General features: G+C 41.5%; 1 protein-coding gene across 2 annotated transcripts in view; it reads left to right on the top strand.

Annotated features, from left to right (window-relative positions):
• The first annotated feature begins 3,550 nt into the window (after positions 1-3,550).
• Positions 3,551-13,993, top strand: part of COG7 (component of oligomeric golgi complex 7) — a 62,063-nt gene continuing 51,620 nt past the window's right edge. For both annotated transcript variants that reach the window (XR_014022774.1, XM_081300143.1), the window contains exons 1-4: positions 3,551-3,920; positions 7,772-7,920; positions 8,238-8,354; positions 11,091-11,259. Coding sequence is in view for 1 of the 2 variants with exons in the window: in XM_081300143.1 (XP_081156269.1) it covers positions 3,752-3,920; positions 7,772-7,920; positions 8,238-8,354; positions 11,091-11,259 (604 nt within the window). In the remaining variant the exon portion in view is untranslated. The remainder of the gene's footprint in view (positions 3,921-7,771; positions 7,921-8,237; positions 8,355-11,090; positions 11,260-13,993) is intronic.

Raw genomic sequence — 13,993 nt, 5'->3', positions numbered from 1 at the left:
AATCAAAAATCTGAGCAGAGACATCAGTGACCACATACCATAAGGGAGTTAGTTCACAAAGTCAGTTCAGGCAAGCTACTGAGCAAGGACAGCAATGACCTCCAGAAGTTCAGAATCTGTTCTAGCACTACAGTATAGCAACGGTAATGTTCAGTTTTCAATGAAAACACAACATAAAGAAACAGGAAAGATGACTCATACTGAGGGAGAAAGAGCAGTAAATGGAAACTCTCTGAATGTCTCCAGAGGATGGACTTGGCAGATGGTCTTCACAGCAGCTATTTCATTCATATCTATAAATTTTTCCCCCAAAGGAAAACAGAAAATCATGTTTACTGCTCAGTTGTGATTCAGTGGTACAAGGCCCTGGGTTCAAGGGTTCAATCTCCAGCAGTAGGGATAAAAAAGAAAACTATATTTTAAAAAAGAAAATATGACAACAAATAATAGAGATTTTCAATACCAAGATAGCATAAAAATAACTAAAAATACTGGAGTTGAAAAGTACAGTAAATTGAAATGAAAACTTCACTATCACTCAACAGATTTGAGATGACAGAGGAAACAATGAACTTGAAAACAGATCAATAAGAATGACCCAATCAGGGGCTGGGGTTGTGGCTCAGCAGTAGAGCGCTCGCCTGGCATGTGTGAGGCCCTGGGTTTGATCCTCAGCACTACATAAAGATAAAAAAAAATAAAATAAAGGTATTGTGTCCAACTACAATTAAAAAATAAATATTAAAAAAAAGGAATGACTCAATCAGCCAGGCGTGGAGGCACGCACCTGTAATCCTAGAGGCTGAGGCAGGGGGATTGCAAGTTCAAAGCCAGCTTCAGCAACTTAGCAAGGCCTAAGCAATTTAGTAAGATCCTGTCTAAATAAAATATAAAAAGGGCTCGGTATGTTACAAGTGCCGCTGAGTTCAATCCTCGATACCAAAAAAAAAAAAAAGAAAAAAAAAAAGAAAAAGAAACTGTATATTATAATCCCTAGAACAATTAATAACAAAATGATTAAAATATGTAGTAAATAAATCAGAAGAGTCAAAATAGTATATTTTAAAATGCTCATTTGGGGGCTGGGGGTCTGATTCAGTGATAGAGTGCCTGCCTAGCATGCATCAGACCTTAGGTTTGATCCCTAGCACTGAAAAAAATGTTCATTTAATACTAAAGGAGGAACAGAGGGTCCAAAAAAGAGACAAAGAAATAAAAATGGAATAGAAAGGATATAAGAAGAAAATGGCAAATGTGAACCTAATTATTTCAAAATAGTTACAATAAACTTGAATGATCTAAGCATCCCCATCTAAAGGCAGAAGTTGTCAGCCCATATTAAGAAAAAGAAAACTAGGTCCAACTATATGCTGTTTATTAAAGACCCTCTAAGGTCACAATGTGGTTGAAAGTAAAAGAATATAAAAGATTAGCCATGCAAACAGTAGCCCTAAGAAAGCTGAAATGGGTACATTAATATCCAACAAAATAGACTTCTTTTTTTTTTTTTAAAGAGAGAGAGTGAGAGAGGAGAGAGAGAGAGAGAGAATTTTAATATTTATTTTTTAGTTTTTGGCGGACACAACATCTTTGTTTGTATGTGGTGCTGAGGATCCAACCCGGACCGCATGCATGCCAGGCGAGCGCGCTACGGCTTGAGCCACATCCCCAGCCCCAAAATAGACTTTAAGATAAGAATATTCTGAGAGGGCTGGGGGTATAGCTCACTTGGTAGAGTGCTTGCCTTGCATGCACAAGGTCCTGGGTTCAATCCCCAGCACCACCACCACCAGGAGAAAAAAAAAATAAAACCTCTATGAGAGACAAAAGTCCATTGAATAATATTAGGTTAATAAATTCGACAAATGTTGGAGATTTCAGTACTTGATAGAACAACTATAAAGATTTAAAACATTTCAACCAAACTGGTAATCAACTTTACTACTCCACCCAGTGACTGTGGATACATATTCTTTTCAAGTACACACAACATTGCATGGAGTAGGCCAATATTAGGTCATAACAAGTCTTCACACAATTAAAAGAGCTTCAATCACACCAGGAATTTTTTTTTTAAGAGAGAGAGAGGGGGGGGGGAATTTTATTTTATTAGTTTTCGGCGGACACAACATCCCTGTTTTTGTATGTGGTGCTGAGGATTGAACCCGGGCCGCAGGCATGCCAGGCGAGCACGCTACCGATTGAGCCACATCCCCAGCCCCCAGGAGTGTTTTTGATCACATGGAATTAAACTAGAAACCAACAATAGGGAAAAAAAATCTGAGAAATATTCAACTATTTGGAAATGAAATAACACATTTAACCCATGGATTAAAGAAGTCATACTGTGAATATAAAAAGAAAATACGTTGAATCAAATGAAAATGAAAACATCAGAATTTATGGGATGTAGCTAAACCAGTGCTTTTTTCTTTTACACCAGTAATTTAAAGATATTAGAAAAGAAGAAAGGTGCTGTGCATGGTGGCCCATGCCTGTAATCCCAGAGGCTAAGGAGGTTGAAGCAGGAGAATCACGAGTTCAAAGCTAGCCTCAGCCACTTAGTGAGCAACTTAATGAGATCCTGTCTGTAAATACAAAATAAAGAGGGCTGGGGATGTGGCTTAGTGGTTAAACAGCCGGGGTTCAATCCCCAGTACCCAACCCCACCGCACCCCCCAAAAAAAGAAAAAAAATGAAGAAAGGTTTCAGATCAGTAGCCTAAAATTCCAGTTTAATATATTAGACAAAGAAGAGCAAACTAAATTCATAGAAAACAGAAGAAAGGAAACTGATGAGTGCAGAAATCAATGGTAGAAAACAAAAAACAGAAAAGGTTGCAATAAAGGAAAAGTTGGTTCTTTGAAAAGAGTAATGAAACTGACAAATATCAGCCAAATTGACCAAGGGGGGAAAAACAAGTGATAAAATTAAAGAAATTAAAATGGATTATAAGGTAGTAGTATTATGAACAATCTTATGCCCCAAATTATGGCCTTTTCATCTTCGTCAAAATCTAGTGACTTAGCTGGGCGCGGTGGCACACCTGTAATCCCTGTTACTTGGGAGGCTGAGGCAGGAGGCTCTCAAGTAGTTGAATAAAGTTTGGGTTCCTATGAGATAGGAAGCCTCCCACATAGTCTCTCGTTTCCTAGGTGTCGCGTTGTTTGTTTTAGGCTAGAAGAAACCATAAGAGCAAGAACCGGTGGTTTTCAAGGTGGTGTTTCAGGAAAGGAGGCCAACAAAGGAGGCTACAGCGACGTAGGACCCGCAGGAAGAGTGGTGGGCAGAGGCCAGAACACGCGGGCTTCCCCCGCTCCCCCTGGGAGAGCAGTAGAACACCAGGCGCCAGGGCCAGCTGGCCCGAGTCTTACTTAACTGCCTCTGCTCTTCATCTAGACGTTGGGGAGACCAGTAGCACTCAAGGACTGTGCACATTAAACGCGCTAAAACCTATTAGCACGAACGGGGACGACCCTACTTGCCAGGAGCTCGCGCTTCCCGGATCGCCTCCCAAGCGCCGGCAGTCGCTATGGTAACGGCCGCCCACTTCCGGAAGGAGTACGGCGCGCGGTGAGGCTCATTCCCGTCGCAGCCCCAGCCTGTTGACTGAGGGACTGCACCCTGGCGAGTTGCGGGCGCTATAGAGGCCAGCTTCAGTATTTCTCGCCGTGTCGCCCGCTTCAGCGTCCCCGTGGCCGCCCGGAGCCTACTCTTCGGGCCTGGACGCCAGGCCTGAGGCCGTGGCGCCATGGACTTCTCCAAGTTCCTGGCCGACGACTTCGACGTGAAAGAGTGGATCAATGCGGCCTTCAGGGCTGGCCCGAAAGACTCGGCCGCCGGGAAGGCGGACGGCCACGCAGCCACCCTGGTGATGAAGCTGCAGCTGTTCATCCAGGAGGTGAACCACGCCGTGGAGGGTGAGTCGCGCGGGGGCCCGGCCCCCCAGCCCCTCCCCTGAGCCCGGCTGGCAGAGCTGGGCTGGGGTGCCCTGGCCGTGCCCGGATTGGGCAGTAAATAGCCCTGCAGACCCAGATCCAGGAGGAAGCCTCAGCCTGCTGCTGCACTGTCTTTAACACTTGCAAATTTTGCACATTGGTTTTCTTTCTTTTTTTTTTTAGGGGGGTATTGGGGGTACCCGGTATTGAACCCAAGGGCGCCTAACCACTGAACCACACCCCCAGCCCTTTTTTTGTGTGTGTTTTATTTAGAGACAGGGTCTCACTGAGTTGCTTAGGGTCTCGCTAATATGCTGAGGCTGGCTTTGAACTCAGGATCCTCCTGCCTCGGCCTCCTGAGCCGCCGGGATGAAATAATATTTTAATGGATCTTTATGTTAATGGGAGAAGATAGGCTGGCCAGAATGGAAACTTCAGCCATTTTTTAAAGGATAGTTAGTTATAAAAAATAATATCCATCAGTAGCCACGTCAAATACTTCCTCTGTTTGACTTTATTTTGCTCTGTGTTGATTCAGTACATTCCGCACACCAGCCCTCTGCTAGGCTTTGTTGGAAAAAGCAAACACATTGCTTCCGCTGAAACTGAATAGTAAATAGAACTTTGTTTTATAGATAAGCTCATTGTTTAAGGAAAGGAACTAGAGGTTTTCTTTCAGTGCAGATTCTTTATTGTACTTTGCATTTTTTTTTTTTTTTTTTTTTTTTTTTTTTTTTTTTTTTTTTAGTAATTAGGGAGCATCTCCTGTCTTGTATCAAGAAATGGGTCCTGGGGAGGAAAAGTTAACTCTCTGCAGCTTGCTGCCTGTGGGGAAAGTATGTAAATAGTTAAATTTTAATGAAGGGTGGCTTTAAGGAGACTAGAACCTGGAGCCCTGAGAGCTGGCGGAAAAGTGCAGTTATCTCTTGTCTGGGAGAATCATAAAGGGCTTTCCCTGCAGTAGGCCTTGAATGAGAACTTCCTAGGGCAAAGGGAGGACATGAATAATAGTATAATAACAGACACTTGAGGACTTGGTATATCACATGACGTTCTAAGTGCTTTATATGTGTTAAGGAAGTGGGAAAGTGGACTACAAAACCATTTCTTCCACTTTGCCCTCATCTTTGGGAATATTTGGAAATTTGTGAGAGCCTTTTTAATTGTGGGGAGGTAGCTCTGTGATAAAGAGCCCCTGAACAGCTGGGCATGGTGGCACACATCTGTAATTCCAGTGGCTTGGGAGGCTGAGGCAGGGGGATTGCAAATTCAAAGCCAGGCTCAGTCATTTAGCAAGGCAATAAGCAAATTATTGAGATCCTGACTCAAAATTAAAAAAAAAAATCAAAAATTAAAAAACCTGGGGATGTGGATCAGTGGTTAAGCACCTCTGGGTTCAATCTGGTACCAAACAACAAACAAAAACATTGCTGGGTCCTTCCACTGAATGTTCATGATTGTGAAAGAGAGATGATAATGAGGCTCCAACTAGGGTAATGGCAGTGAACATAGTGAGAGGTAGGAACTTCAGGATATTTTTAGGAGCAAGAAAGGGGAGAATTTGCTGATGGATTCTGGAATGAGGGATAAGAGGGAGAGAAAATGAAGGATTATAGCAGATTCTTGAACTAAGCCACGGTGAAGTGGACATCCATAAACTCACCATCTAGATTATGCAATTAACATTTTACTGTTCCTGCTTTACCACGGATCTGTCCATTGATCCATTCCCTCTATTCATTGATCCATCTAATTTTTTTGGTGTATTTCAAAATCAGTTGTAGGTATATATATTGGTATGTTTCATTTCTTGAAGTTTCAGTTAGAACCCGAAACAGTAGAGTTCAATATTTATTTACCGTTTTCTTTTAGCTAAAGTTTACATAGGTGAGATGCATGGGTCTTATCTGACGAGTTTGCCAAGTTTGGGCAAGTGTATTCAACGACTATAACTTAGACTGACCCCAAAACATAGAATGTTGCTGACACTCCAGAAAATGCCCTGACCCTTCAAGAGGGAGGCAACCACTGGAAGAGAGAGGTTTTTTTCCTCTTTCCACATATTTTATTGGTATATTATAGTTGTACATAATGATGGGATTTGTTTTACATTTGTACATGCACACATATAAGAATATGATTTGCCCAATATCACTCCCCAGCACTTCCCCCAAAGACAGAGTTTTTTTCTTTGTTGTTGTCGTTGTTGTTTTTGTTTTTGGTACAAGGAATTGAACCCAGGGACACTTAACCACCGAGCCACATTCCCAGACCTTTTTTATTTTGCTTTGAGACAGTCTCACTAATTTGCTTAGGGCTTCAAGTTGTTGAGGCTGGCCTCAAACTTGCATTCTTCCTGCCTCAGCTTCCCAAGTGTCTGGGATAACAGGTGTGTGCTACCATCTGTCAGAAATAATTTTTAAGATAGATATAGGAATCAGCTAAATTTGGGGATGCTAAGGAGAGGGAAAAAGAGGTTCACAGGAGGTCAGCAGGACCTGAAGAGTGACTGAGGTTTAGCCAATGGGAGACGTGGCTGAGGCCATGTCAGCCCTGTTGAGTCAGTTGAAGAAACCTTCACATGTTCTGACCCTGGTCCCTCAGCCTTAGACCCGTACTTGGGTCAGTATTGCTATTTTGTGGCAGAGTTGAATGAGCAGGTTTCTACAGCACGTCATCAGGATATTAAGGTTCCATTCAGTGCACGGGTGGAGCAGGAGACTGTGGACTCCTTTGCTTGATTCCCAAGTGAATTGCTCTTCAAGGGCTAAAGGGTTCTGCTGGTGACCTCCCAATCCAGATTACACATCATGGTCTGCAAAGATTTTCAAATTGTATTCTATACTTGGAATATTCATTATAAAACACAGATTCTTTGATCTCAAACCAAACCTACTAAATAAAAGTCTCTGGCCCATGGTCCCGGGACCTGCATTTTAACCATATCCTTTGACACTGGTGCTCGGTGGACTACATTTTGGAATGACCATGAATCAGCATTGCTACTTTCTCATAATACTTTTGACTATTTCATAAAATTGTTTAAGTGGTAAAGCACCATCACCTGGTCATGGATGACATCATTTTTGAAAGGACTGCCTGAAGAAACCAGTCATGTCCCTGGCATGTCCCTGTGTAGACCACAGAGTGGCCACCTAGACTCTGGTGCCATAGTTCTAGGGGTACAATTTGCCTTCTCAGTCTGATGAGGGGAGCAGAAGGAGCAGGCTAGTGGTTCTTATGTGTGGTCCTGGGGCCAGCATTGTTGTTTGAAGATGGATTAGAAATGCAGATCTTGGGTCTACCCCACACCTACTGAGAGAGAAACTGGGTAATTCTGAAACAGGTTCAGGTTTGAGAACCACTGGATTAACTAGAGACTCCCCACTATTTATCTGCTGCAACCTGGTTGCCGTGGACTCCGCTCGTCAACTAGGGTCACCCTTGACCTTCATAATCCCTCAAACTTATAAAATACCTGGATTCAGTATGTGACTCACTTTGTTTTCAGGGTCTGCAATATGGCAGCCATGGTACCTAGGAAAGTGTTACTTATCCTAAGAATTGCCAAAAGTTACTGGGCGTGGTGGCACATGCCTGTAATCCAAGATACTTAGGACACTGAGGCAGGAGGGGGACATGGACCTTACTAAGGCCTCCTCCCCTCCCATCCTGTCTCCTGCCTGACACTTGGCGCAGGCTCTAAAAGCTGTGTGATTTGTATTGCTTCAGGCAGTTTTCTCTCTGTTGTCTCTCATATTTCAAAGTTATCACTGGTGATTGCTCCAATTTTTACCTTTTGTGCATGTTGCTGTTCTTGATTTGTGCTACAGAAACAAGTCACCAGGCCCTTCAGAACATGCCCAAAGTGCTCCGTGATGTTGAAGCTCTTAAACAGGAGGCATCTTTTCTAAAAGAACAAATGATTCTTGTCAAGGAAGACATTAAAAAATTTGAACAGGACACATCGCAGTCGATGCAGGTATTTCGGCTCCTGCCCTATGTGGGGATTCTGGTTTTTGGAAGGTGTTCACTCTCACAGGGGATGGTGGACAGCACAGCATTGCCAAAGGCCAGCCTGAACTCAGAATTCTAGCTGTCACTTTAGTCACCTTCCAGCTTCGTCCTTTCCACTTACGTATCTCTTCAGCATGCTGAGTAAAATTGACTATGTGATTGGTGCTTTGGGGTACAGAAACTACCCGAAGAAGGAGCATGCCACGAGACTCATGCTTCAGGTCACTGGGGGAAGGTAGAGGAAAAGGAACCCTGCTTCATTTTTGCTTCATTTCCTTTTAGGTATTGGTGGAAATCGACCAGGTGAAGTCCAGGATGCAGCTTGCTGCTGAATCTCTTCAAGAAGCGGACAAGTGGAGCACGCTGAGCGCTGATATTGAGGAGACATTTAAGACTCAAGTAGGCATCTTATTTAGGGGATGTTGGAAATTCATTTAGGTGAGAGCTTGAGATTTGGGGAAAGCAAGTGCGATAGCCTCTCATCAGAATATCCCCAACCTCCAGGGATGTCATTCGCAGCAGACAGAAATGTTCAGACGTCCTGTAGGGAAAATCTGAAACTGCTCTCAGTTCTCCCTCCGCACACTTTGTACACCTTGCCTGATGAAGCCTCTTGGTCATGGAGAGTGAGTGGAGGAGAAGCCTCAGCCAACATGCCCCCGCCAGGGGTGGTGTGCACAGCTGCAGTTCAGCTACTTGGAGGCTGACACTGGGGGATGGCAAGTGTGGGACCAGCTGGACAACTTAGACCCTGTCTCAAAAGGAAAAAGAAGGCCTGGAAATGCGGCTGAGTGGTAGAGTGCTTGCCTAACGGGCATGGGGCTCAGTCCCCAAGGACTACAATAAATAAATAAATAAATAAGGTTTCTGGTTGTAATAATTAACATTAGTGGTTTACTATTTTAACTACTAATGTCAATTAGTCGTTTAAATACATCTTGTTTTTCTGCCCTTCACTCTCCTGATACTTGAAACTTAACTGCCCACAAGACCAGCAATATCCAGCTGGACTCTCCTTAGCATTTGGCATTTCAAAAACTGAATTCTGTTTTTATTTTTATTTTTTTCAGAATTAGGCATAGACCCCAGGGCCTATGCATGCTAGGCCAGTGCTCTACCACGGAGCTACATCTCCAGCCCTTTTTATTTTTTATTTTGAGACATGATCTTTTTAAGTTACCAGGCTGACCTTGAACTTAAGATCTTCCTGCCTTAGCCCCCTGAGTAGTTGGGATTACAGGGGTGCACCACCATGCCCGGCTGAATTGTTTATTTCTCTCCAAAGCCATAAACCATCACTCTTTCCTGTGTTCCCCATCCTGGTTAATAGGGCCATTTTCCATCCAAGCATTTAGCCTAGAAACGCCAGAAGCCTTAACTGCTCCTTCTTTCCTGTTCAGTTATATCTGTTCTTTATATCTCTGCTAGGATTCTAGTCATGCTTTTAATCATTTGTTCCTGGACCATTACGACAGCTGTCCATTGGTCTCTTTGCCACACTAATTTATCTTCCACATGTGACCAGGGGGATATCCTAAAGTATAAATTGGCACCTGCCATTTCCTTGTCTCCCTCCCCTCCATTTTAACTTTCAGTGATTTCCCATTCTCTTCTGGATAGATTTTGAGCCCCTAATAGGGCAGCCTATTTCAGGACAGGTTGTGGCTTGCCTTTCAGCGTTTCCCTGGCTGCCCCCTCCATGTCTGTCCACCCACCCCGTGACTGTTCCAGACCAACGTGCCATCTCCTTCCACTCTTCAGTTCTCTGCCTGAACTGTCCTTCTGCTTTTCTTTGTATCAGAGTGGACCTCCGCTCGTCCCTCTAGGTCCAGTCAGAGCACCACCCTTCACAGCTCTGCCCTACGACGGCTCCTTGACTCTCCAAGGCAAAACTGATTGCTCCTGTAACACGTGAGCCATTGTTCTGAAGTTGCATCAGAATCTTTCTATCCCACTGAGTTGTGAGCACATCTTTGTAATGCGACCTTACTCATCTGGGAGTCTCAGATGTCTGATACAGTGTCTGATACATCACAGCTCATTGAATGCTGGAATACTATCACGTAGTACTTTCTTAATTATTTTTCTAATTAAAAAACTCATTTATGTGTATCTTACAAGATTTGAGGAATTCAGTACACAAGGAAGGAAAGAAAATGTTTCATATTTCTAGACCCCAGAAATATACTTTTTAAGTCTGTAAAGGATTTTTTAAAAATAATTTTTATAACTTGATTTATTTATTTATTATGTGGTTTGAAGATCAAACCCAGTGCCTCACCCATACTATGCAAGCACTCTACCACTGAGCTCCAGCTCCAGCCCCTATTAGGTATTTTTTATACATGTTTGTACACTTTTTTACTTAGGTATGTATTTTTGTATGTATGCAGATGTAATGACTGTGTACATTCAGTTATACCTGTGTATGACTAATATATATGTATGTATTACATATATTACATTGATGTATATGAAACAAAATTGGGACTCGTGTCTATATACTTTTTTATAGTGTTTATTTCATTTAATAGTAAGTTGTAAGTTTTTTTTTAATATTTATTTTTTAGTTGTAGTTGGACACAATACCTTTATTTAGTACATTTCAAAAACATAATTTTGGGTGGCTGTACAGTATTCCATATACCATTATGAGTGACCCATAATTTATATTTTATTTGTTATAATAGAAGATTTATGTTGCTTCTAGGCTTTGTTATTTTAACACTACAATCACATTAATTATAATACAGCGATATCTCTATATCCTTTAAAGAAATAATCATTTCTGGAAGAGAAAATACCAAGTTAAATGATGTGAGTATTTTTAAGACTCTTGTCACGTTGCTGTTGGAGTAAGTCAGCAGACATGTATAACACCAGAGTGTCTTTTTTTTTGGCATCTTCACCAAACAATAGCTATCATAATTTTTTAAAAACTTTCCCAGTTTTTTAGAGAAAAATGGCACATTCTTGTTTTAATTTGCAGTTATTTGAGTACTAATAATGTTGAACATAATGTCTATTGGCCATTTTATTATATTAAGAGTTGCCTTTTCCTGTATTTTATTCAGTCCCAATTGAGGTAGCTGGAGTCTTTTAAAATAAATACCCTCTATTCTCATTTTTTTACAGGATATCACTGTGATTTCTGCCAAGCTAACCGGCATGCAGAACAGCTTGACAATGCTTGTGGATACACCAGACTACTCAGAAAAATGTGTGCACTTAGAGGCCTTGAAGAACAGACTGGAGGCCCTGGCCAGTCCTCAGATTGTAGCAGCATTCACTTCTCAGTCTGTAGGTGAGTATGGCTCTTTCTTGTGTCTGCACATTTCTTTATAAAGGTAAGACTTTCTGAGTCTTCAGTCTTGAAAATGTCTTGATGTTGATTATATTATAAGACTGGAAGTAGCTACGCACCATGGCACATGTCTCAAGAGGCTGAGGCAGGGGGATCACAAGTTTGAGGCCAGCCTCAGCAACTTAGTGAGACCCTATCTCAAATGAAAAAAAATTAAAAGGGCCGAGGATATAGCTCAGTGGTAAAGCACCCCTGAGTTAAATTCTCAGTACTAAAAAAAATTTTAAAAAGGGTGAGGGGTATAGCTCAGTTGTATAGCTCTTGGGTACTATGTGTAAAACCCTGGGTTCAATAACCAGTACTACAAAGGGAAAAAAATGGAACTAAATTATAACTTATGATGCTTATATGTTTTGAACATCTTATGTGAAATTTTCAAACATACAGAAAAGTTGAAACAAATGTCGTGAACATACTCTCTGGATTCCAGCATTAGCATTATGCTGCAGTTTGCTTTATCACGTGTCTACCTACCATCCATCAACCCATCTTAGTCTTTCTGATGCCATTTCAAAGTTGCAAACATTAGTACACTTCAGTCCTAAATACTTCAGTATTCATATCAATAAGTACAGTTCAAAATTAGATTATAATTATTAAAGTTTATATTTAGAGAAATGTACAAATCTTAAATGTGACATTGGAATAAGTTTTGACCCTTATCAAGAATACTGTGATGTTATATTATTTTTCAGCAGTTGAGTTCTCTGGTAGAATTGTGTATATTTATATATGCAATATGAGGATTTGATACCTAGGTAGTGTATCCATCACCTCACATAGTGTTTTAGTCAGCTTTTTCACTGCTGTGACTAAAAGACCCAACCAGAACAGTTGTAGAGGAAGAAAAGTTGATTTGAAGGTTCACAGTTTCAGAGGTCTTAGTCTATAGATGGTGGCTCCATTCCTCGAAGCTTGAGGTCAGGTGGAACACCATGGCAGAAAAGTATGGTAGAGGGAAGCAGCTCACATGGTGATCAGGAAGCAGAGAGACCACTTGCCAGAGAAAAATAGATACCCCAAAGCCAGGCTCCCACTGCCCCACCTCCTCCCAGCCACACCCACCACTTCAGTTGCCACTCAGTTAATCCCTATCAGGGATTAGGTTAAAGATATAACCCAATCATTTCTCCTCCAAACCTTGTATTGTGTCACATGAGCTTTTGGGGGACACCATGTCTAAACTGCTACACATAGTTACTACTTTTTCTTTCTGTGCTGAGAACACTTCAGATTTACTGTTAGCAAATTTCAATTACACAGCACATTGTTAGTAGCTGTATATTCACCATGCTGTGTATTAGATCCCCAGAACTGACTCATCTGTTGACAGTGTGTACCCTTTGACCAACATCCTCTATTTCCCCCACCTCCTGTCCCGGCAGCTACCATTCCGCTGTCCTTCACTAAGTTCAGCTTTCATAGATTCCACACACAGAAGTCGTCATGCGTTGTTTGTATTTCGTTGCCTGGCGTATTTCACTTAACATGATGCCCACCAGGGTCATCTGTGTTGCTGCAGATGAACACTTTTTTATGACTGAAGGGAGAGCTTTCCTAATTAATCTGGGACAACATAAACCAGGACTGTCCAGGGCCAGTTGGGACAAAACTCTTGGAGAAGGGCCCTCTGGATAGTTGATAAGCAGTGTGGATGAGTGAGCTTAGCCTCCTGTGCCCGTGGTCACACTGCTCCCCTAGAAGGCAGTTTCTCCCCTCTCTTGGCTCCAGAGGTAAAGCCTGGAAGGTCTGGCCCCCTTCCGGGTAGTGAAGCCTTATCAAATTGCTGTCCCTTCACTTCAGCTCTGGAGAACTGTGTGCCTCTGTTTCCACTGTGAATCTTTCTCTTTAGTTCCTGGGTTATGCAGTAACTCCAGAGGCAGCAACAAGGCACTGTTGTGTTAGGTAAGATTTATTTATTATACCATCAAGTGAGCACTTAGATAATTTTTAAAAAATAAAAATTATTACCAAATTTATTAAGTGCCTTTTCAGCATCTATCAGGATTAATTTGTTATTTTTATTTCCACTCACCTACTAACTGATAAATCATAAATAACATTTCGAGTATGACTTCATTCTTGCATTTTAAGAACAAACCTTGCGTGTTTACTCTGTGTGTGTATGTGTATAAATGTACTGCTAGATATTTGTTAATCTTATTTAGATTTTTTTTTATTGAGATACCATAAGTGAATATCTATGCTGGGTTGTGGTATCATGATTGTGTTGGCTTCTTGGAAGCCACCTTGGAAAACTTTCATTTTTTTCCTTCTTGCTCTATTAGTATTTAAATAGCATTTTTATTAAATTTTGCCATGGCCCCATTGAATGACTTCTATCTCAGTTCAACTTGGGTATTAAATATTATGAGTTCTGCTTTCTTTTTGTTTCTATTTGCTTTAGTATGTCTTTGCCTTGTTTATAATCTTCAGACTTTCTGAGATATTTTATTTTAGAGTGGTCTATTACAAATGACACATAGTTGAATTTTACTTTTTTTTTCTAATATATATAGTTTTTAGTTGTCAATGGATCTTTTATATTATATATCTATGTGGTCCTGAGGATCAAACCCAGGGCCTCACACATGCCAGGCAAGTGCTGTACCACTGAGCCACACTCCAGTCCAAATTTTGTTTTTAAGTCTAGTCCTTGTATGTCTTTTAATAA

This window comes from Spermophilus citellus (assembly GCF_964194105.1).
Source record: "Spermophilus citellus genome assembly, chromosome: 6".
NCBI lineage: Eukaryota > Metazoa > Chordata > Mammalia > Rodentia > Sciuridae > Spermophilus > Spermophilus citellus.
This window is presented reverse-complemented; position numbering and strand designations above follow the sequence as displayed.